Source organism: Pristis pectinata, chromosome 18 (assembly GCF_009764475.1).
Source record: "Pristis pectinata isolate sPriPec2 chromosome 18, sPriPec2.1.pri, whole genome shotgun sequence".
Classification (NCBI taxonomy): domain Eukaryota; kingdom Metazoa; phylum Chordata; class Chondrichthyes; order Rhinopristiformes; family Pristidae; genus Pristis; species Pristis pectinata.
The window spans coordinates 14,386,635-14,410,319 of NC_067422.1; the positions used below are offsets into that span (position 1 = coordinate 14,386,635).

Sequence of the window (23,685 nt, forward strand, 5' to 3'; positions counted from 1 at the left end):
TGCTAAATATCTTCACCTTTCCATCCAATTGCCACCTTTAAAACCCCATTTAAAACCTGGTTCTTTTAGCAAAACTTAGTTCTGTACCAGAATTCCAACCTAACTCAATGCAAGTATCACCAGGGATAAGATTCATTTAAAGATGTCACTCATGTCACGCGTTTTATGGGAACAATAAAATATGCATCTTCCAGAAAATCTGGCTTTGGTCCCACACAAGCTCTGTGTCAATTATTGAAGAAATTTTTACATCAAAGTTCAACAAAATAAATATTTTGCTTTTATCCCTTTGCATGCATTTTTTAAAAATATGTGCTGAATGTAAGTATTGCCGGCAAGGACAGCTCTCAGTGCTCATATCAACTGCCCTTGAGAAATGACAAGAAACATTTTCTCGAACTAACATGGCCCACGTGGCAAAGGCACTTTCACAGTGCTATTCGGAAGCAAATTCAAGGATTTTTCCTGTGACAATGAGGGAATAAGAATATAATGTCATAGAGCAATACAGCATGGAAAACAGGCCCTTTGACCCAACTCGTCTATGCTGACCAAGTTGTCTAACTGAACCAGTCCCATTTGCCCACATTTGGCCCATATCCCTCTAAACCTTTCCTATCTGTGCATCTGTCCAAATGGCTTAAATGCTGTAACTGTACCACATCCTCTTGCAGCTCATTCCATATACTCACCACCCTCTGTGTGAAAATGTTGCCCCTTTGGTCCCTTTTAAATCTTTCCCTCTCACTTTAAACCTATGCCCTCTAATTTTGGACTCCCCCACCCTGAGGAAAAGACGATAATATATGATGAAATTTGGATCATACGAGACCTTGACAGATAAGTGGAGGTATAGACACTGCCATTTGTTTGCTGTCCTTATCCTTTTAGGAGGAAGAGTTGGGAGGTTTGGGAGATGCAGGCGAGCAAGCTGTGGCAAGTAACCGAAGTGCATTTTGCTGTGACACTGCAGTGGTGATGGTGGGAATGAAAGTTCAGGATGGAAGGCAGGGTGCTGGTGAAGAAGACTATTTCATCATGGATGATGGCAAAATTGATTGCAGTTGAAGCTGCACTCTTCCAGGCAAGTGGTGAAAATTCCATCACACTTCTAATGTAACTTGCAGTGAATAGGTGATAGGGCGTCAGACGTCACTCACTGCAGAATACCCCAGTCTAGGACCTACTCTTGAATCGAGTTTATGGCTGTGTTATTATATACAGAGACACAAATGGTACTGAATACAATGTAATTATCAGCAAACATCCACACTTCTGAGCATGCTTATTGTCATTAAGGTCATTGATGAAGCAGCTCAAGATGACTGGGCCCCAAGACATTGACAAAGATCTTCTGCAGCAACATCATGGGGCTGAATTGATTGGTCTCCAACAACCTGTGCACTAGACATGACTCAAGCCTGTGAAGAGTTTTCCCCTGATTTGGTCCCTTGATGTCACTCAAATCAAATATTACATTGATATCAAAAGTAGTCACTCTCACCCCATACCTAGAAATCAACAGTAAACTGGAGCTGGACAAACAAGGGCTGTTTTCTCTAGAGCAGTGGAGGCTAAGGGGAAACCTAATAAAGGTTCATAAAATTATGAGAGGCATAGATAGAGTAGACAGCTGGTATCTTTTTCCCAGGGTCAAGATGTGTAATACTAGAGGGCATGCATTTAAGGTGAGATGGGGAAAGTTCAAAGGAGATACAGGATTTTTTTTTACACACAGTGAGTGGTGGGTGCCCAGAATACACTGCCAGGGATGGTGGTGGAGGCAGATACGATAGAGGTATTTAAGAGTCTCTGAGATAGGCACATGAATATGCAGAGAATGGCAGGATATGGACCATGTACAAGCAGAATGGATTAAGTGTAATTAGCTTAATTAGTTCAGCACGACATCCTGGGCCAAAGGGCCTGTTCCAAATGAAAATATATTTTTAAAAATCTGCACACGCTGGAAATTTGAAACAAAACTCACAAAGGTTTTCACCCTGAGGCATTAACTCTATTTCTCTGCCTAACCATCTGAGTAATTCCAACACTATCTGGTTCTGTTTCTGAAATTCAGTTCCTCAGAGGCTGTAATAAGGTCAGAAGCCAAGTGTACCAACCAAAACCCAAACTATTGAGTATCAGTGAATACTGAAGATTGTGCAATCAAATGCAATTTACAATGACACCTTCCAGCACTTTGCTGACGACAGGAGGAGTCTATGGGGCAGTAATTGACTGGACTGGACTTGTCCTGGATATTAAACATCACATGTCATTGCCATTGAGGTTTAATCATGCATATGTTACTCAAATGTTTGAATCAAGACTGTATATTTAATAATTTCTAACAGAGGAGAGAGCAGTTATGGTCTCACTCACATAAATTCAATTTGGTACATAAGATGCCCACAAATACCAACCTGCCCCTGTGTGAAGATGAACACCAGAGCAGCTCCAGCAGCAGTGAGGCCCCAAGTGAAGAAGGTCCCAAGTAAGGTCTGCAGGACCGGGCTCCAGCCCTCAATCATCTCGCTCTCTCTGCACCCCAACCAGCCGGACTCCACTCACTTCCGCATCCGCCATCCCTCCGCCGCGTCGCGGTTGGCTGAACCGCAACCGCTGCATCCAATGGAAAGCCACGTCCAAAGGCCGCTGCAAGCCTCATAGGGTACAGCGCCTGTCAATTAAGCCGGCGTCCTCTGGTTCACGTGGAGCTAAATCCTAATCCAATACTTTCATTCAGTCCAGTGGAAGTCAGGAAGTGAGCATCTTAGTTCCGTGTTCGTATGCATTTTAATGAAAAAGCATTACATTATTTTTTTTAAAAAGGGGCAATGATGCAACCAAACACTGACAGAATGAGGTGAATTCTTTCTGCAGTCAAACATTCCCTTATGAATGCTACTGCAATGTTTTGTTGATACTGGTGCTGAAATTTTTGTTCTTGGTAACGACTGCTTCGCCTTGCAGTAACAAAAATTGAATAAATAATTTTACGATGCATTTTGCAATTCAGGAAATAGTTTAAAAATATCCCCTTGACTAAATTGAAACAACATTTTAAATATAGCGGGCCTTTCAATTTATAATGCGACATTAATTGAACCGCGGGAAATTTGCTACAACTGCAAAGTAAATATTCGCCATATATTTGAATAATTTATTATAATTAATTTCTTCAGTTCGAACTATAAAACATAGTTTAATAAATTGTAACTGGAATTCTATCTAGCTGCATGATATTTTGCCACCCCACCCCCGAGCTCTCAGCTGTTATATTTGCAACTTTAGAATTTCTCGGGTGGATCTGCAGCATGACGGTTTCTGCATTTGCTCGATAATCAAATGTTTGGACGTGTGCCAGTGTGGATATTCAACCTTTTTAGTCCTTGAATATCCTTTGTTCGGTTCCATCCTGGTTTACGGATGTACGCAATCTAGAATGTATATGATGCACAATGCTGGCAGAACCAAACTTTTTTTCAGTATACTCCTACACCCCAAGGCGATTCACAGAAGAGTATGCAGATGAAGACAGACGCTGATTCAGAGGCATTTGAGAAGATAAGAACAAGAAATAGTTGTAAACCATTCAGTCCCTTGCAGAGGCTCCATGGATCAACAGGTCATATATTCTTGGTGCTACTTTCTTGTTCTAAGACATTGATTCCCTCAATATCTGCATAACTGTTGATTTTTTGCCTTGAATATGCTCACCTCCTCAGCCCCCTTGGGGTGAGAATTCCAAAGATTCACTGCCTTCTGGGTGAAGTAATTTCTTCACACCTCTGTTCTGAAAGTCTGACCCCTTATTTTGAGACTGTGGAGCCTGGTTCTAGACAACCCAGCTAGGAAAAACATCATCTCTGCAACTACTATTCCCCAGTGGGGAAAAATGTAGTAAGTTTCAATGAGATCACCTTTCAATTTTCTAACATTGAGGTTTGTACAAAGGAGACAATCGTCTCACGGCAAAAATCAACCTGTGAATTTCTGTTGTTCTTCTCAAAGTGGGAAGACAAGACCTGCACACAATATTCCAGCTGTCGTCTGACCTGGGCTCTATATTATCTTATTCAAATACTCCTGCAAGTAAAGACCAACGTACATTTTGCCTTCCTAACTGCTTGCTGTACCTGCACATTAACTTTCAGGGATTCCTGTACAAGGACACACAGTTCACTCTGAACACCAATAACTTTCAATTTTTCATCACTAAACATTATATTTTTCTCACATTTTCCACATTATATTCCATCAGTCATATCCTCATCCATTCAGTTTAGTTGTCTGTATTGCTTTAAAGCTTCTCTGCAACCTTCTCCCATTCCACACTTTCTTCCAAATTTGTTCATCAACAAACCTGGACAGATTACACATGTGCCTTCCTCCAAATCATTGACATAGATTGTGAACAGCTGGAACCCCAGCAAAAGCACCCCAAATTGAAAATGACCAGTTCATTCATAATCTTTGTTTTTTCTTTCCTTAATTAATTTTCAATCCATGCCAGTAATTATCCCCTCCCATGCGATCTAATTTTGTTTAATAATCTTTTGTGTTCCACCTTGTCAAAAGCTCAATGAACGTCTTACTACATCAACTGTACCCACTTGTCTATTCTGGTAGTTTCAACATTAAAAACTCTAAAAGTTTCCCTTTCATAAGTCCATGTTGACTTCAGTCCCATAATTATTTTCTCTATGCCCTGCTAGCACTTTCTTGTTAATAGATTCTAGTATTTTCTGAAGTGCCAGTATCAGGCTAATTGGTCCATAGTTCTCTGTTTTCTCTCTTCTTCCCTTGTACTGGGGATACATTTATTGCCTTTCAAAGTATGGGAATTCTTCCAGAATTTCGGGGTGAGACAGCTGAAGGCAGACTGCAGGCGTAGAGTGAAGGGTACACAGGCAGAATAATAAGCCAGAGGGAGGAATGCCATGGTCTAGAAGAATTGTTGAGCTGAAAACTGTTGGAGAAATGAGAAGGTATGATGATACAGGGAACTAAAAGTGAAAATTAGAATTTTAAATGTGAGGCATTGAGCACAGTCAGTCAGTTCTTGTCAGCATATACTGAAGTGATGCATGAGCAGGAATAGTTATAAGTAACTTTGGATGAACTGAATCTTAGAGAGAATGAGCAAAAGAAAGGATCTTATGATATTCAGAAATAAATTCAAACCAAAGGAGTCTGTTCATAACTCTGGTGTTCTTGTCAACTCCAAGTTGAGCCTCTGACCTCATATCATGCCTATTGAGAAAAACACTAACTTTTCACGTTCTGAATATTTGAGTGCCACCACACTCTGAATCATCTGTTCCTTTGATTTCTGGCTCTTAGTTCACTCCCCACACCTTTGCCCAAGTTAGGTTGTCATACCTTAAGTCCCTGTAAATCCTGTTTTAACATCCAGCTTTAAACTACCACTGTGACCTTGGTAGTCAAACCAGGGTAGGACTTTTCACAGTGAACAGTAGGGCCTTGGGGAGTGTTGTAGAACAGAGGGAACTAGGTACATAGTTCCCTTAAAATGGTGTCACTGGGAGATATGGTGGTGAAGAAGGCATTTGACACTCCGGTCTTATCAGTCAGGGCATTGAGTATAGGAGCTGGGATGTTACGTTGCAGTTGTACAAGATGTTAGCAAGGCTGCACCTGAAGTATTGTACACAGTTTTGGTCACCCTGTTACAAGAAAGATGTCACTAAGCTGGGAAGAGAGCAAAGAAGATTTATGAGAATGTTGCCAGGACTTGAGGCCCTGAGTTATAGGGAGAGATTAGGTAGGCTTTATTCACTGGAGTATAGAAGACTAAGGGGTGACCTTATGGAAGTGTATAAAATCATGATATGCTGAATGTACACAGTCATTTTCCCAGGGAAAGGGAATCAAAAACTCGATGACACTCATCAAAAAAGGTGAGAGGGGAAGGATTTAAAAGGGACCTGAGGGGCAACATCTTCACACAGAGGGTGGTGCATGTATGGAACGAGCTGCCAGAGGAAGTGGTTGAGGCAGGTACAATAACTACATTTAAAAGACACTTGGACAAGTACATGGATAGGAAAGATTTAGAGGGATATGGACCAAACACAGACAAATGGGACTAGCTTAGATGGGCATCTTGGTTGGCATGGACAAGTTGGGCTGAAGGGCCTGTTTCTGAGCTCTATTATTCCATGACTGCATGACCAAGCCTTAGCGTGACCATCTAATAATACTTCTCTGGTTCAGCACGATTTATTTTTGGGTACTTAGATCTACTGGAAATCTAAAAGAAGGATTTGTATTTGTCTATTATTTTCTGGGGCTCTGTCAGAACATCCCAAAGCACGATACAGACAGTACTTTTGGAAATGTCAGTTTAACTGTAATGCAGCAAATCAAGCACCCAACGTGTGTACAGCAAGTTCCTTCAAACACAGTTATGGTAATGACAAGATAAGCTGTTTTAGTAATCTTGAGTGAGAATAAGTATTGGCCAAGACACTGGTGATTCCCTGATTGTTCTTCAAATTATAGCCTTGGGATTCTTTTGACCACCAGAGAGGATCAGTTCAACTTGTGGTTTAACAGGACCTCCAATAGTGCCCCAGTCCTCAAAACTGCACTGGGTTGCCAATTAAATCTGAAACAAAAGCAGTATACATATATTGGGGCACAAGGACAGTGAGCATCTTTATAAGGAAAAGATAAGTTAATGTTTCAGGGTCTGTCTAAGTATTCCATTTTGGATCTTTACTTGACTTTAAGATTATTATAAGAATCTATTGGTTGACACACAATGTGATTTTTGCTATTATAAATCCCAACATGCACTGGATGTACAGTTAATAAGTGTAAAACAAGTCTTCCACAACAATGATTTCCATTTATCCAGCACATTTGACATTGCATAAGATGTTTCAAGTTACTTCAGTGGAAGAAAATCAAATAAAAACTTTGTCACCAAGTTACTTTCAAGGCACTTGAATTGAAGCCTTGTCAGCAAGTTGGCACTTATGAACCATTTTAAAGAATTGACTGGCGGAAGAAAGAAATAAAGGATTAGGAGGGTAATTCCAGAGTTTAGGACATCTGGGGCACAGAAGAATTTGGCTGAGAAAAGTCAAGGCAAAGACTCCAAGCCAGTGTACATCAACAAGCATGGGAGTGATAGGAGAATGGGAATAGATGAGAGCTGGGCAGAGGTAGTGGAATTTTATATCGGCTCAAGTTTGGAACAGAATAAGGGAAGCCAGCTAGGATTGCACAGAAATATTCAAGTCTAGCAGTGACAAAGACATGGAAAATGGTCACATTTGCACAACAGGAATCATGAAGATCTGAAATTCTAAAATTAGGAGCAGAAGGAAAGAATTTACACTGGGAAATAATTTCACAACCAATATATGAGAGGCAGTCACTTTTACACAGGCATAGTCAACTCTCCATAAGAAAGAGCATTGTCAGTGCAGAAGATGTAAAATATCTTCAGTTATATGGTATATCAGTTACCAGACCAATTTCTGGAAAAAAAATTGATTTCTTCATTAGATCCGAGAAAGTTACGAAAAGATCTGACAGCTATGTGTGCAATACTGAAATATTTAGAAGTAATTGTGGATGGGGGAGGAGACAGTGAAACGTTGGGGGTCGTATTTAAAATGTCAACAAAAGAATGAAGGGACTTGATGTGAGATTTGGTTTTAAGTAGGAAGTTGTGAACATAGAATTTTCTTACAAGCCACCTAGTCGAGAGAAAACTCCAGAGCGCTGGTTAAAATCGAAGAAAGAGAAACGAATGAACTTTGGGGTAAAGGACGGTAACTTGGCCCTCGGTTCACAAACGCGCTTCACAGAACTGACAAGGGTAGGATTTGCCAAATAGGTGCTGTGATATTCTATATCAGCGTCTGGAGAGGAAACGGGCAAACGGACCCCATGAGCCCGTTTCCTATTCAACGTGATCATGGCATAGCAGATGTAACTCCGTGTGCTCTCCTTCCCCCCATATCCTTTAAATCTTTAGCCAACAAAAATCTATCAGTCTCAGATCTAAAGTTAACGATTGGCATAGCAACAACCGGCGCCAGCTGCAAAGAGCTCCAAATTTTGCCACCCTCAGCGAGTGGAAGTGCTTTCTGACTTCGCTATAACAACTGTGCACCCGGTTCAAGCACAGCTAAATGATGCAAATCTGATTTAGCTCCAATCCCCTTGCAAATCTTACGTAACTTTAAACGGTTGTCAGTGGGTCTTGCGAAAGTACGACGGCTGCTGCAATAGTAAGTATTTAACTAGAGGGTATATTCCACTGATAAATAAAGAGCGATCACAATTTTTAAAAATACTGGAAATGAATGTGAGTTAAACGGTTGGTAATATAGAACTTCCGTTTTTGTTTCAATACCCTGTATCTGGGAAACATGTTGCAGTTGACACCGTTCATTTTAACTCAGGCTACAACCCCCGTTTGTATTCCACATGCAACTCTTAGCTGGCCTTGTACCCTTTTCTGTTGCATTTACTTATTTATCATTAATGGTGTAAAGGTCACGGGAAAACGTTTTTTGCATAAATTAAAGTTTAATATGCGCGGACATTCATTTCTATTAAATTTCAGACCGCTGGTTTTCCCCGGCTCTTCAATAAAACTCGGGATATTCCAAACCTCCGATAAATTCCCACTTTGCCATCTTCTCCCTCTCCGGTTTTTTGCTGGCGACTCGAAGAAACCGGTTGGAAGATCGCACCGCGCGTTGCTCTGGAATGACCGCTAGTCGGATTAGAGATAAACATGATTAATGATCATCTTCTCTGAGGAATGGGAGGGTTTGACCTAAATTTAGCAAATGGGATATTACCTTTGTTTTAAACTGGAGGTTTCCGTGGACCCCTCGAACCCACGTACATTCCGAAGGATGATTGAGAAGGCCGTTGTTTCAAAAACAAAATCCCACCGCGAATCCCACAATTAAAGTCATTTGCAAACTGGGAGCTGAACCTGTTTGGAAAAGGAACCCCCTTTATTTTAAAGGCGGCAGAATCACGATTTTAGAACGCTTCGATTCCGCTGCATACTCTTGGCATGGTTCTTTGCAAGGTGAGGGAACTGGGACCAAACGCGCCAAAGAGTTTCAGTATAAGCAGGGCCCGACGCTTGTTTCCGAAGGGAATTCAGATCAATAGTTCCACTGTTCGTGCAGGGAGTATCTGTACTTTTACAAGATACAAGTGGCTTGAATTCTCCGGGTTAATGGCAGGGAGTAAACCGCCGTATTATTCAGTCTGTGGAAATGCTCGCACAACTCAGTCGAGATTCTGCAAATAAAGGACTTTAGATTTAAGTCACCAGCTCTACCAGGACATTCAATAATAATGTTAGAAACTTGCAGAAAATATTAGCTATCATCTCATGGAAAACATACTAAGTGAGCTGATAAAAATGTGTATGCATGAGTGGTTGGAACATTTTACTGTTTATTGATTTGGTAAAACAAAACCTCCGTTTTAAATTTAAAAGCGCTGAATTAAATTCAAAAGTGGAAATACTCCCAGAAATCCTTCGAAATGTTGTCACGACATTTGCAGAGAGTGTTTGCTTGTGTTGCCAAGATTTCAAAGGCGAATCAGAGGCTTGAGCAACGTTTAGGCCAACTCACGCTTTGGCCACATCACCCAACAGAATTCCAGAGATGCAATATTTTATGTTTGAATTATTAACCTTTGCCAAGCGGGAAAATGTTAAATTAGGCGTGACGTGTGATTAATGAGGATGGAGAATGAGAAATTCCAGAGATGCCTTGACATAGTCATCAAGAAAAAAGTCCCATCTGGAGTCGTCCGTTTATGGACGTTTCTCCGGTGGTTTCCGCAATCCCGTGCGGTTTAATGGAAAGCTGCCTTTAGTAGCGCTCATTAAAACGGTTGGGGAATCATTCAGCCCTTTCAACTCGCTCGCTTCTCCCTTCAAAAATGAGTTTGCGGGTTATTTGCCGAAGCTAACTTTTTTTGTACATAGAACTTTCTCCGACGTTACAGCCCCAACTATTTACCAATAGTCAATCTACTACTCTCGGGAGTGAGCTGATAGAAATGTGAATGCGTTGATACATGAGTGGCTGGAACTTAGAGAATCCATGATTTAGAATCAAATTCGATCTATTTAAACATTTAACGCTGGGACAGTTTCCACGTTGGTTTAGGGAATGAAGGGGCCGGGTGAAAGAAATAGTTCTTGACAAATCTGGTAAACTTCTCCTGAGAGATGAGTGATGGGCGTTGTAAATTAGACGCTGTAGTGGGCGCTATGCCTTAACTGATGACCATCGACAAAGTAACTTAATGCCAGGAAAGTTGGAAACTATTTAAGAGAGGGAGTGATTATGTATGGAAACAGTAGTTCAGCGATCTGGGGGCACTGAGCAGTTGGAGCTCTGGAAGCTGCTCAAAGTGACTCACAAAACACCAAAGATCAGAAGCGGGAAGGTGCACAGGGCATTGAATGGACCATTCGGCGAGCGGAAGGTCCAGGTCCAGCGAATGTTCAGATAGCACCTAAAACTGATCGCTTGGGTTAAATTTGCCAAGGGATCGTCTGAAGGAGCCATTTCTCATTCGAAATGAACACATCTGCTGCGCAAGTGGACGGGGAAGCCTCCTTTTACCCAGAGGCCAACGCCTCCGACGGACCGTGGTCGGAAAATAACACCGAGGACTTTGAGTATGACATGCCCCCGAGCGTGGCCGACCTCCCGATCCCCATTCTCTACTGCCTGGTCTGTGTGGTGGGACTGCTTGGTAACTCCTTGGTGATCTTCATCATTGTCCGACATGTGAAGATGAGGACAGTGACCAATATCTATATATTGAACCTGGCGCTGGCGGACGGCTTATTCATGTTGGGGTTACCATTTCTGGCGATGCAGGTCGCTCTCCAACGTTGGCCTTTATGCCACTTCATGTGCAAGTTGGTGATGATCCTGGACGGCATTAACCAATTTACCAGTGTTTTCGGTATCACTATGATGAGCTTGGACAGGTACGTGGCCGTCGTCCACCCCATCATATCTTCCAGGTGGCGGAGTCCCAGCCTGGCAAAGAAAGTCAGTGTCATCCTGTGGTTAATCTCCTTCATGCCCGTGATCCCCATGGCCATCTACTCGGGTGTGGATGACACTTCTGGTATATGCACCTTAATGTGGCCGGAGCCCACCTCCGTCTGGAGAACTGCCTTCGTTGTGTCTGCCTTTGTGCTGGGATTCGCCTTACCTTTCACCGTGATCTCGCTCTGCTACATCTTGCTGCTGGTGAAGATAAAGGCCACGGTGGGATCTTCGCAAAGCCCGGAGTCAGTGAGGTCAGAAAAGAAGATAACCGTGATGGTGGTGGCCATCGTGGTGGTCTTTGCCGTTTGCTGGCTCCCCTTCTATACCATCAACATCTGTGTGATCTCCTCGTCCATCTCCTGGAACTTCTCCCTGAGGAGCCTCTTCGAGTTCACGGTGGTCCTCTCGTACTTCAACAGCTGCGCCAACCCCATCCTCTACGTCTGCCTGTCGAAAAGTTTCGGCAGGGCTTTCCAGATGTTGCTGTGTCCCAGACTCGTGCTGAGGGCGAAGTCTGCCGCCGATCGCCAGACGGCGGATCTGACCGAGACCCAGCCGACAGTCTCCGGCGGGGAATTGGAGAGCGTGCTCAGATAGCGGCACTCTCCCCGTGGTTGGCCACCTACTCCCGCAAACCGATTCCCCCAAAATCGCCAAACCAGAAGGAAATTCCCAGTCCGGGAACTTATTGCGAACATAGGGGAGCACGGAGCCCAGCACTGCGGGCGGGGGCGACGTGAAACAACCTCCCGTACAGGACATCCCCCGCAGAAGGACTGCGAGCCCCACGACTTCTCGGCACGTTGAATGTACTTCTGTTTTAATGGCGATTCATTTATGGAGAGATATGTAATGCAAGCTAACAAAACACTCGGACAGTAGGCTGCAAAGTTCAGTGGCGATGGACTGCTTGATGTTTTATGCCCATCTCATGTGGATTATATTGATAAATGTGCCTGTAGTAATATCAGGGGATTACTTAATGCAGCAGCGTTTAAATAGAGCAGTTACAGCCAAGAGGGAAAGTAATGGTAAAGTAGCGTTTATTAATTGCGCTCTGAGATCCTTCAAAATCTTTCAAACACGTGAATTATTTTGGAACCTGGTTGCTGCTCTTTGCAAGTATTGTGAAGGCAGTCTCTCGGCTGCCGGGATTAGTGTCATACACTCGAGTTTGCTGGAAGTAAACATTTAGTAAACTGGAGGTTTGCAAGGAGCCAATTCGATGGATGTAACTTTATTTGCTTTTGAGTGTTCTCAGAGCAAAATTAATAAACGCTGCTTTGCCATTGCTTTCCCTGTTAGCTGCATTTATTTAAACGTTGCTGCATTAATTTAGGTCTGGTATATTATTACATATACATTTATCACTGTTCTCACCAAAAGCTGACCGTAACTGCATCAGTGAACCGTTTGATGTTCACCAAGGACCAAAAGCGAACTCCCGAAACGGATCCCCGTCTCTCCAAGACCTGTGAATTCCAATTGAAGATTGATTTTAAAACCTGAATTATTGTTAGAAGCTATGTAAACATGGATTAATGCCCCTTGTAAAAACTCTTATTAAATACTCAACAAAGTTCAGTGCATAGTGTTGTATTTACAGATGAAAAATAAATGAGTATTCGCATTTTCATGAAAGCAGTGCATCAGCATATCGACCCAAAAGCGCTTCACATTAAGCGACAAATGTTGAGAAACTAGTTACTGCTCGTTCACTATTTTCGGAAGGCGCTGACCGATTTAAAAGTACTAAATTCATATCCTGCCGTGTCATTTCAGGCTTTAAGTCGAAGAACAAATACATTTTTCCCCTCAGCGACGCCAGACACTTTTTATTGCTGCACCAGTCGTCTCAATTCAGACATTTGTATTCTGAACTACTTTGAGTAAGTTGCCCATTTTACAACCCAGAGTCAAACAAAACCTAACCTTAATAGATCTTGTACTCTGACGTGAGATGCCTTAATTCAATCAGGGCAGGTTTTCTTCAACTTGTTTTTGTAATTACAATTGATGATCTGCATTCTGATGTCACAGATCTTAGCGCCCTACCTTCTTGGTGAGTGAATGGATTCAGATGGATAAGTAACCAGGACGACTGACATTCTGTTACTTAAAATGCATGTGATAGGCCTTGAATATTTTATCAATTAATTCTAACATTGTAATGTGGTGCAAAAATATTTGGTATTATCCTGCCATTGACTGAACAGAATTAGAGCAAGTTTTGCATTTGCCCCAGAGTATCAATAGATTGAGAATGACCGCAAGATATTAATTCAGAAATCTGTACTTGAGTAAAATAGTGTCAATCATTGACTGAGAAAGGTCAATTCACTATTGTCTGCCAACTCCATTTATGATTCATTTTATCATGAGGCTGATGTACAATGTTACACTTGCTTTATCAGTGATAGGTTTATCTAAGTCTTCTGTGGTCCCATCAAGCACAAACTTTTGGCACTGTCTGCCTTCTACATAATTGCCCATGGTTATCTTGTACAATGATTTATTAATTCTTATATAAAAATCTGGTTCGGTTCAGAGACCGGTCTCTTTGTTAGGTCACCTTTGCGTCCTTAAATGTAGAAAAGTTTCTTTCGGTGGAGTGTGGAGGCAGTAACATCCAACTCATGGTGTAATGATAGGCCTATTTCCAAATATTAGCTGCTGAGATGGTGCCAACGTTTCATGTACAATTGAGCTGAATTTGAATTGGCAAGAGGATATTTATCCAAACTCCAAGGCAATCTGCTGTTGGGCACCAAACATTTGAACTTTCGACACATAGTTTAAAGCCATCAGAATTTTGGTCTTTTCAATTCCAGTATTTGGGCCAAGTTAACAACTCAGTTTGCTGTAAATCTGCAAAAATCTATCTTGTAATAAGTAATTATGAATAAACACTGACCATAAAACCAGCCTTTTATGTTAACGTTAATTTTTTAAATATGAAGAAAGAAAATACTGCTTAAAATGAGAAGTTTTCATATGAAAATATTAATACATGCATTAAACAGTATTCAGTTTGGTCAGTCACATACCATACTTTGTGGGCAGAACTACAATAATAAACATTATCAAGACAATAAGAGTCCATCTTGAGTTTTGATCTTAAGATGTTAGCTGAGATGCTGAGTGCATGGCTTTAAACACTATTCGCATATTTGAGAGAACTCAGCTGATGTAGGTGTATTAAATGCAATATAAATAATGATCAGTTGGAAGAGAGGAACTAATACACATGTTCCCTGAACAATATTTTAGTGTGCCATGGTAAATTGCCTTGATTATATAATGTGTTGAGCAATGTAGCGTTGATTGGAATTTGCTGCAGGTCATGTTGACATGATGAGCTCTGGGGTCTTTCCAGAAAGCGAGGTCCTTTTTGATAAACCAAAGCACCAAATTTATATTGTTGATCATTGGGATTTGAAATACCCAAGTACCAACTTGGGTAACAGCAGAACAACTAAGGAAGACACATAAGGCAGAGGAATATTGCTGCATTGAACAGTTGCTGGGTAACTAAAACCAGGGGTTATTTTCGATTTAATGATGGGGAGTCAAATGATGGGGCGTCTAGGTCCAATGACTTTACAGATGTAAAATCCCCATGAGGATAAACAGAAAGGTCAGCAGCACAAGAAGACTGAAGCTCAACAGAACTGATATTTATCTTAAAGGAATTTCACTTTATCTTGAACTCTAAAGTATATGAAATATTTATAATAGTGGTAGAGGTGGCATCAAAATCCAAATGTGTACAGTAAAAACAAGAAGGAGGAATGAAGACCAGTCTGAGTAAATAGTATTTATAGGACGAAATAGAATAACTTAAAAGTGTTTAGAGAATTGTTTAAAAAATCAACAAATCAATTTAAAAATAAAAAATATTTGTCAAATACTTGCTTATGCAGAGAGTGGACAAAGGGAGAGAGAGAACATCAGACAATTTAAAAGTGACTGCAGATTTTTGAACATGGTGGATAAGAAAAAGAACAGCTTTTAAATAGTTTTTTTTAAACATGTAGATATTTACTCATTAAGTTTTCAAAAAGACCAAGATAGATCTTGGCAGTGTGCAATAAATATCAGAAATGTTTAAAAAATATTAGCTGAAATTTTAAAATATTTGAAAATATTTAGAATATTTTTTAAAATATTCAAAAGTTAAAGAAAAAAAACATGGAATAAGAGCATTAGAAATACAAGTAAACAAAAAACAAATTCATTTCTTTGAGCCTGCTCCACATTCAATAAGATGATGGTTGATCTGAACTGGGCCTCAGCTCCACTTTCCTGCTTGTTCCTCACAATCCCACAGGAATACATAACATGCAAGAAAACTGGGCCAAAAGTTAACAAATCTCTAGACAATATTTTTATAAGTTAATTTGTTTGGAAAGGGATCCCAAAAGACAGAAAAGTCAAAAACATAACCTCCATTGCTGCAAAGTTGCCAAAAGACATTCTAGAATTGAGTTGTAGGGAAAACCGTAAACAAGATTTTAAATGCAAATAATTAAAAAAGACAGCTTGATTAAATGCTGGGACCAAGAAGGGGTAGTGATTTTGAACTAATGTTTTGGAAAACTGTACAGAAATTAGCCCAAATTTTGCAATAGCTTTGATGGCATTACTTTGCAAATTACAGCAACTTGGAGATTTTCATACATGTAATACAGAAATCTCAAAGCTGCTGTCAGTGACCAGTACACTATCAGAGTCAATGCAGTGTGCAGCCTTCTCCAAAGGAATCAAGCAAAATCACCTGAACTGATGAATTCTGGCAGTTATTGCTGTAACTGTTGGTCAGATAATCCAGGCCCATGTTACAGATATCACTGCAGTGGCAAAAATACCTATTGTATATTTAAGAAAATGTAACAATGTAATGCTTCCATTTTCACAAATTGGCTATGACCTCATCAATGAACAATGACTAAAGTATAAACCAATGAAATTTGTGAATACACCAGGACATTACAGACGAAAATGCCAAGGTTCACACAAGTTGCTGAAGTCATTGGAGACATTGAAGAATAATGCAGTGAGAGGTACAACTTTTGGGAAAATAGGAGAATGAATTAAAAATGCAGTGGAAGAAGTAAAAATAATTTGCAGGAAATGAGAAGAGGAAGCTTGGGCGAAAATGCAAAAATTATTTACTGTGCAGTTCAGGAAAGGAAGTTAATTCTTCCAAATTAATCAAAGTCTTAGAAACCAATTAGTAGCATTGGAATAGAATGCAAATTAGAATTTTAACTAATCAGACCTCCTGTGGAATTATGTGCACTGCACTGAGAACTAAACTCTCAGAAGAATATATTGAGGTGACATAATGTAGGCCAATTAACATGTACAGGAATTTTATTTATGAGGCAATATGAGGAGAGTTTGTTCTCAAGGGAAGTAAGAACATTTTGAGGTGATCTTTTAAATGTTTGCAACATCTTTTGTTACCTTTAATATTGTTGATTAAAGACTTCTTGCATTAGTGATTCAGCCATTGACAACAGAACACTTTTTAAGTCTGAGTTGGAGTCAAATCAGATTCCCACCCAGTTTGGGAGAAATCTCATGTTAATGTTTCAGTGTGATCTCCTCAGCAAGAGATGATATAGTACAATATTTTATAATAAATCAACTTTTAATCATTTTAGATCATTTCAAGATGTTGCCATCACTGTGTGGGACATGCATTTCTGGAATAGATAAACTGAAACAGTCCAGAAAGACAGAGCTTTAAAGCAACAGGGAAAAGAAAAAATCAATTAAACAATCTTACAATTTCTTTTTTTGTTAACCTCCCTGCAAAATTAACTTGAAGTTCTACTTAGTAAAAATATTTATTATATCTAAAGAATAAAGTTGCCATCTCATTCAATTCAGCCTATACTTAAGGAATTTTAAATCCTGCATTATTAACTCATCTAATTTGAACCAGAGAGGCTCGTGGCTCCTGTATAATTAATTTTGTAAATTAATTGCATAATTTTCATTCAATTTCTTCCCTCAAACTGTGAATTTAATTAGATCCCAAACAGTATTAGAAACATAAAATAATATTTGACTAAATTAGTTATTTTGACTCTTGATTCTTTGCAACAGACTTTGTTAGATCTAATGACTGACACAATCTATTAACAGTTAATGCAAAACAAGAATGCATTGTTTGATATTAAAGGATACAGTGGAATCGTAACTGCATCCAAAGTTTGAGCACATTATAGAATTTAAAATTATTAAATCTGATTTATGTAAAGGCTTAAAATTTTAAATGTTGAAGGAATGTACAGGTCCTCCCCAGCTTACAAATGCCTGACTCATGTACAGCCTGTACATACGATCAAGCATTTGGGAGACCGCAGGATGGATTTGACAGCTGCTGCAAGGCTGCAGACATCCTCTCCCACCTGGGAACTCAATTTGCAGCCACATTTCTGACTTGTGAACTGTTTGTAATCCGAACAGTTCACAGGAATGGAACCCTATTGTAAGCTCACCAGCGTCTCTACTTCCTCAGGAGGCTAAAGAAATTCAGTTTGTCTCCTTTGACATTCATCTAACTTTTATCGATGCACCATGGAAAGCATCCTATCTGGATGCATCACAGCTTGGTATGGCAACTGCTCTGCCCAGGACCGCAAGAAACTGCAGAGAGTCGTGGACACAGCCCAGCCCATCACGGACTCCAGCCTCCCCTCCTTGGACTCTGTCTTTACCCCTCACTGTCTTGGTGAAGCAGCCAGCATAATGAAAGACCCCACCTACCCAGGTCATTCTCTCTTCTCTCCCCTTCCATCAGGTAGAAGATACAGGAGCCTGAGGGCACGTACCACCAGACTTAAGGACAGCTTCTACCCCACTGTGATAAGACTATTGAATGGTTCCCTTATACGATGAGATGGACTCTGACTTCACAATCTACCTTGTTGTAACCTTGCACCTTATTGCACTGCACTTTCTTTGTAGCTGTGATACTTTACTCTGTACTGTTATTGTTTTTACCTCAATGCACTCTGTACTAACTCAATGTAACTGCACTGTGTAATGAATTGACCTGTACGATCAGTATGCAAGACAAGTCTTTCACTGTACCTCGGTACAAGTGACAATAATAAACCAATACCAATACCTGAGGACAACCTGCACTGCTATTCAGACATTCAGTCCTTCTGGGGTAGAACATAACAGCATAGGAAGCAGAAGCAGGATTAAACCATTCAGGCCCTTGTGCCTGCTCAACTCTTCAATAAGATTCTGGTTGATCTTATACCACACTGCCACATTCCAGCTCTAATCCCATAACTCCATTCCAGAGAATGTAAGAAAGGAATCAGGAAGGCAAAAATGTGGCATGAAATATCTTTTTCAAGTAAGACTAAGGAGAATCCCATGACATTCTTTAAGTATATCAGGAACAAAAGGGTAGCCAGGGAAGGAATGGGTCCCCTTAGGGACCAAGAGGTAATCTTGTGTGGAGCCAGGCAACGTGGGTGAGGTCCTAAATGAATACTTCTCATCTGTATTAACCAAGGAGAAGGATGTGGAAGATGGTGAGGTCAAGGCACGAGCACATGGATAATCTGGAGCAGGTCAGTATTAAGGAGGAGGAGGAGTTGGATGTCACGGGGTGCATAAGGGTTGATAAATCCCCAGGGCCACATGAGATCTATACCAGGGTTGCTATGGGAAGCAAGGAAGAAGATAGGTGGGACACTGACAGAGAATCTTGCATCTCTGTTAGCCACAGGTGAGGTGTCAGAAGAGTGGAGGACAGCTAATGTTGTTCTTTATTTAAGAAGGGCAGCAGGGATGAGCAAGGTAACTACAGGCCCACGAGCCTAATGTCAGTGGTAGGGAAATTATTGGAGAAAAATCTAAAATATAGGATTTATTTACATTTAGAAAGGTAGGTGCCGATAAGGGATAGTCAGCATGGCTCTGTGCGGGGGAAATACAGCCTCACTAACTTGATTGAGCTTTTAGAGGACTGATGAAGGCAGAGCAGTGGACGTCACTTATATGGCCTTTAGTAAGGCATTTGACAAAGTTCGCATGGTAGGTTGGTAATGGGATCCGAGGCAAGCTGGCTAATTGGATCCAAAATTGGTTTGGTTATAGAAGATAGAGGGAAGGATGTTTTTCTGACTGGAAATCTGTGACCAGTGGTGTACCGCAGGGTTCGGAGCTGGGCCACTTGCTTATGAATGCCGGAGGTATGATTCGTATGTTTGTGGATGATGCGGATGTTGATGGTGTGGTGATTGGCAAGGAAGGTTGTCCAAGTCTACAGTAGGGCATCAATCAGACTGAAAGTTGGGTGAAGAACTGGCAGATGGAATTTAGTTCTGACAAGTGCAAGGTGATGCATTTTGGGAAGTCAAATAGGAATAGGACATGTACAGTAAATGGTAGGGCACTAAGGAATGTCGATGGACAGAGGGACCTTGGGGTTCAAGTCCGAAAGTGGCAGCTAAAGTAGATACGGTGGTGAAGAAGGCACTTGGCATGCTTGTCTTCGTAGGTCGAGGCATAGAATAAAAGTTGGGATGTTATGTTACAACTTTATAAAACAGTGATTAGGCCACACTTGGAGCAACAAACAATCTGCTGGAGGAACTCAGCAAGTCAAGCAGCATCTGTGGGAGGAAAGGAATAGTCAATGTTTCGGGTCAAAACCCTGCATCAGGAAACATGCAGCCCTTCCAGCAGATTGCTTGTTGCTCCAGATTCCAGCATCTGCAGTCCCTTGTGTCTCCAGGCCACACTCGGAGTATTGTGTGCAGTTCTGGTTGTCACACATAGGAAGGATGTGATTGCATTGGACGGAATCACAGAGTTATGCAACATGGAAACAGAACCTTCAACCCAACTCATCCACGTCAACCAGTGTCTTCCTGAGCTGGTCACATTTGCCTGCATTTGGCCCATATCCCTCTAAACCTTTCCTATTGATGAACCTGTCCAAATGCCTTTTAAATGTTGTAATTGTCCCTGCCTCCTGCACCTCCTGTGGCAGCTCGTTCCGTGTACCCACTACCCTCTTGTGTGAAAAAGTTGCCCTTCAGTTCCCCTTTAAATCTTTCCCCTTTCACCTTAAACCCATGCCTTCTAGTTTTAGACTCCCCTATCCTGGGAAAAAGACCGTGACCATCTATCCTATCTGTGCCCCTCATGATTTTCTATCTCCTTATAACTCAATCCCTCCGATTCTGGCAACATCCTTACAAATCTTTTCTGCACCCTTTCTAGCTCAATTACATCCTCCCTATAGTCTGGCGACCAGAACTGCACACAATATTCCAGGTGTGGTCTCACCAACTGCAATGTACAGCTGTAACATGATGTGCCATCTCTTGTACTCAATGCCCAGTCTACGCAGAGGAGACTCACCAGGACGTTGCCTGGATTGGACGACTTTAGTTATGGGGAGGGATTGGATTGGCTGAGCTTGTTTTCCCTGGAGCAAGAGGCTGAGGGGTGACCTGGTGCAGGTATCTAATGTTAGTAGACATAGAGTGGATAGTCAGATTCTTTTACCCAGGGTAGGGGTATTAATAACAAGAGGGCACAGGTTTAAGTAAAGAGGAAGGAGTTTTAAAAGGGATTTGAGGGGAAAGTTTTTTTTACACACGGTGTGGTTGATATCTGGAACTCACTGCTAGAGGGGCGGAGGAGTGAAATATAATCAGTTCATTTAAGAGACATTTAAATAGGAATTTAAATAGGCAAGGTATAGAAGGAGACAGAGCTAATGGGATTAGTGTGGATGGTCAAAAAGCTTACCCCTCATTGGTCCAGACTCAGAGGATATTGCCAGTCTACTTAATTGCTCCTCATACAACTCCACGATCCCAGAAGGCATCAGGTGAATCTTTGTTCCACTCCATCTATTAGAGTATATTCTTCCACAGATACAGAGACCACACCTGTACATAACAATCCTGATTTGATCTCCCCAGCACCCTACATAATTGATGCAGGACGTCTCTAAACGTGTACTCAAATCCTCTTGCGATAAAGGCCAACATACCATTTGCTTTTCTAAGTATTTGCTGTATCTGCAGATTAACTTGCAGTGATTCATGTACAAGTACACCCCAATCCCTCCCAACACCAACACCTTTCAATTTCTCACCTGATAAATAATATTCTGTGTTTCTATTTTATCTACTGAAGTGAATAACTTCCTATTTATCCACATCATAGTCCATTCATCACGTTTTTGTCCATTCACTCAGTCTGTCCATAACCCCCCCCCCCGAAGTCTCTCTGCATCCTTCTCATCGCCCACATGCCAACCATTTTTGTATCATCAGTAAACTTGATTCCCTCATTCAATTCTCTGACGAGTTGTGAACAGCTGAGGCCCCAGCAAAAATCCCCATGACACCCAACTGGACGCAACTTCCCAATTTAAAAATAAGCCATTTATTTGTGTTCTCAGGTTTCTGTCCATTAAACAATTTTCATTCTACACAAGCATATCCCCCCAATACCATGCATCCTAATAACCCCTTTTGTGCACCTTATCAAATGCCTTTTGAAAATCCAAATGCATCACATCTTTCCTGCTGGTTACAATCTCAAAAAAAAGCTCTCTAACAGATTTGTAAGATATGAATTCCCTTTCCTCCGTTTATGTTGATTCTGCTCAATCATATCTGGTTACCAATTTCTTAATTATAAATGCCAGCATTTCTCTACTATTAATAACAAGATTCAAGTATTTTTGTTACGTCTTTTTTTCTTTGTTCACAACTAAAAGCCATGCATTATTGCAGAGTTCAAGAAAAATTGCCAGGATCTGTAGTTAATTATTGTCCAGCCACCTGGATAAAAGTGCATGGGGCACAGCCATTGAACACTGTAGCTGTGAAATTGTCTATCAACACCACCGCAACGGCTGGCATATATGCTACATTGCACACGAACAGTGACTTTCTTAAGAGTGCATCCAACAGCAACTGTATGAAGATGAAGAGAAGGCAAAGGTAAAGCAGAACTTAAATGCGGAATGAAAGCAAACAAGAAGCATTGAAAAGAACCTCCATCATCCTGGCTGATACTGAGGGTCATATAATATCGGCTTTCGACAAAACAGTTCAATTCAAAGTATTTTTAAACACCGGTTTTATTGCACACATACGGTGGTGATGTACTACTCGGAGTCCTCGCGGGAGCTGCATGCCAATCAAATTAAAAGAGCGCAGGAAGTGACTTTCTTAAAGCAACTCGTCTCATAACATGACTTTCAAGCTTAATATGTTCATTTGCCCTTTCAATTCCTAATTTTTTAAAACTAACATCTGCAGCAATTAGTTACAGAAGATATTAATTACAAGACACTTGTGAGAAGGAAAAAGTTATCACACGGTTTGCACAGGACAGAACTGGAAAGTACTTAGCCCTGCAGCCTTTGAACCCTTCCTGTATCTCTCTGCAGCTGCTCGCTACGGTGCAGTCTCTTGTATATGAAAGGAGTGACCAAACCTTGAAAACCCCAGCCGTCCGCCCGTAAAACTGCCAGTCGAAGGTTGGTTTACAGTAGATCCAGATAATTCAACTGTTAATCCCTTCCCACCCAAGTTTGAAACAATAGCCCAAGCAAGCGCAAAGATCTCCATCTAGTGGCGTGGCTGAATATAGCTGAAGTCCTCCAAGTGATAGAACAAGTGATTGTCTATTTAGCAGATGCAATAATCGTTGTGGGGTGCAGACTACAATCTGCAGCAGAAATATGACTTTTGAAGAAGCACTAGGAATGTTCATTTTCTTGACTTTATTCCAAGCAGCACATTTATTTACCATATATTAGTCAGTGATTGAAGTAATAACATTATCCTTGCTTGAAAAATAACAAAACTATAAAAGATCATGCAGGTAGATGTGGGCTCATCAGAAGGGGCATAGTGACCTTGGAAGCAATGCAACAGAACAATGTTGCCAGAGCTCCAAGACTGAAATCATAAGAGATTACATAGAATCGACCTGTTACTTACAGGAATGAAGCTATCATGGTTAGGATGAGCTCATGCAGTATGTAGTCATTGTATATTCAAATAGAACTAGACTCAATGAGCATGTATAGTAGGAGTCAATGACATCCAAAGATTGATTGATACAAAGGCATTAATAAAACAAAACTTTTGCATTGTACAATGTATCATCACCAGAGTTGTTGTACAGCACCAAATTGTCCCTTCAGCAATGTAATCTCATACATCATTGTATGTAACAGGATGACATTTACAAAATTCAGATCCCTGGAACTGCAATATTTTGAAGAAAACTATTTATTTTTCATCTTGACTTTTATTCCAGGCAACAGATTTATCTGACATATTCCTGCTTGAAAAACAACTTGACCCATGTTTAAAAGATAATGCAAGTAGATCTGGAGTCCAGAAGAAACATACTGACCTTGGAAGAGTCACAGCAATGTTATTAGGACTCAAAAGGTTAATTTATAAGAGGTAATGCGTAGGACAGCCCTGTGTTTCCTGGAATAAAGAAGGTTATGGGTAATTTAAAATGTTTATTTTAGAAATGTTTAAGTAATTGACAGGTTAGA

The 23,685-nt window shown here is 40.8% G+C and overlaps 2 protein-coding genes and 1 long non-coding RNA gene across 4 annotated transcripts in view; 1 reads left to right on the forward strand and 2 right to left on the reverse strand.

Annotated features, from left to right (window-relative positions):
• The window catches only part of LOC127579776 (zinc transporter ZIP11-like), a 601,467-nt gene extending 598,895 nt beyond the window's left edge, over positions 1-2,572 (reverse strand). For both annotated transcript variants that reach the window (XM_052032691.1, XM_052032690.1), the window contains exon 1: positions 2,427-2,572. In XM_052032691.1, coding sequence (XP_051888651.1) covers positions 2,427-2,534 — 108 coding nt within the window. In that variant the 5' untranslated portion in view covers positions 2,535-2,572. The remainder of the gene's footprint in view (positions 1-2,426) is intronic.
• A 6,019-nt stretch (positions 2,573-8,591) lies between these two features.
• LOC127579900 (uncharacterized) lies at positions 8,592-22,701 on the reverse strand. Its single transcript, XR_007957741.1, has 3 exons — positions 22,605-22,701; positions 12,480-12,571; positions 8,592-8,767 (listed from the first exon to the last, which is right to left on the reverse strand). It is a non-coding gene; the product is annotated as an uncharacterized LOC127579900 (long non-coding RNA).
• Positions 10,280-11,872, forward strand: LOC127579899 (somatostatin receptor type 2-like). The gene has a single exon (XM_052032943.1). It carries the CDS (start codon positions 10,614-10,616, stop codon positions 11,694-11,696), a length of 1,083 nt encoding a protein of 360 aa, XP_051888903.1. The 5' UTR covers positions 10,280-10,613; the 3' UTR covers positions 11,697-11,872.
• Positions 22,702-23,685: the final 984 nt, after the last annotated feature.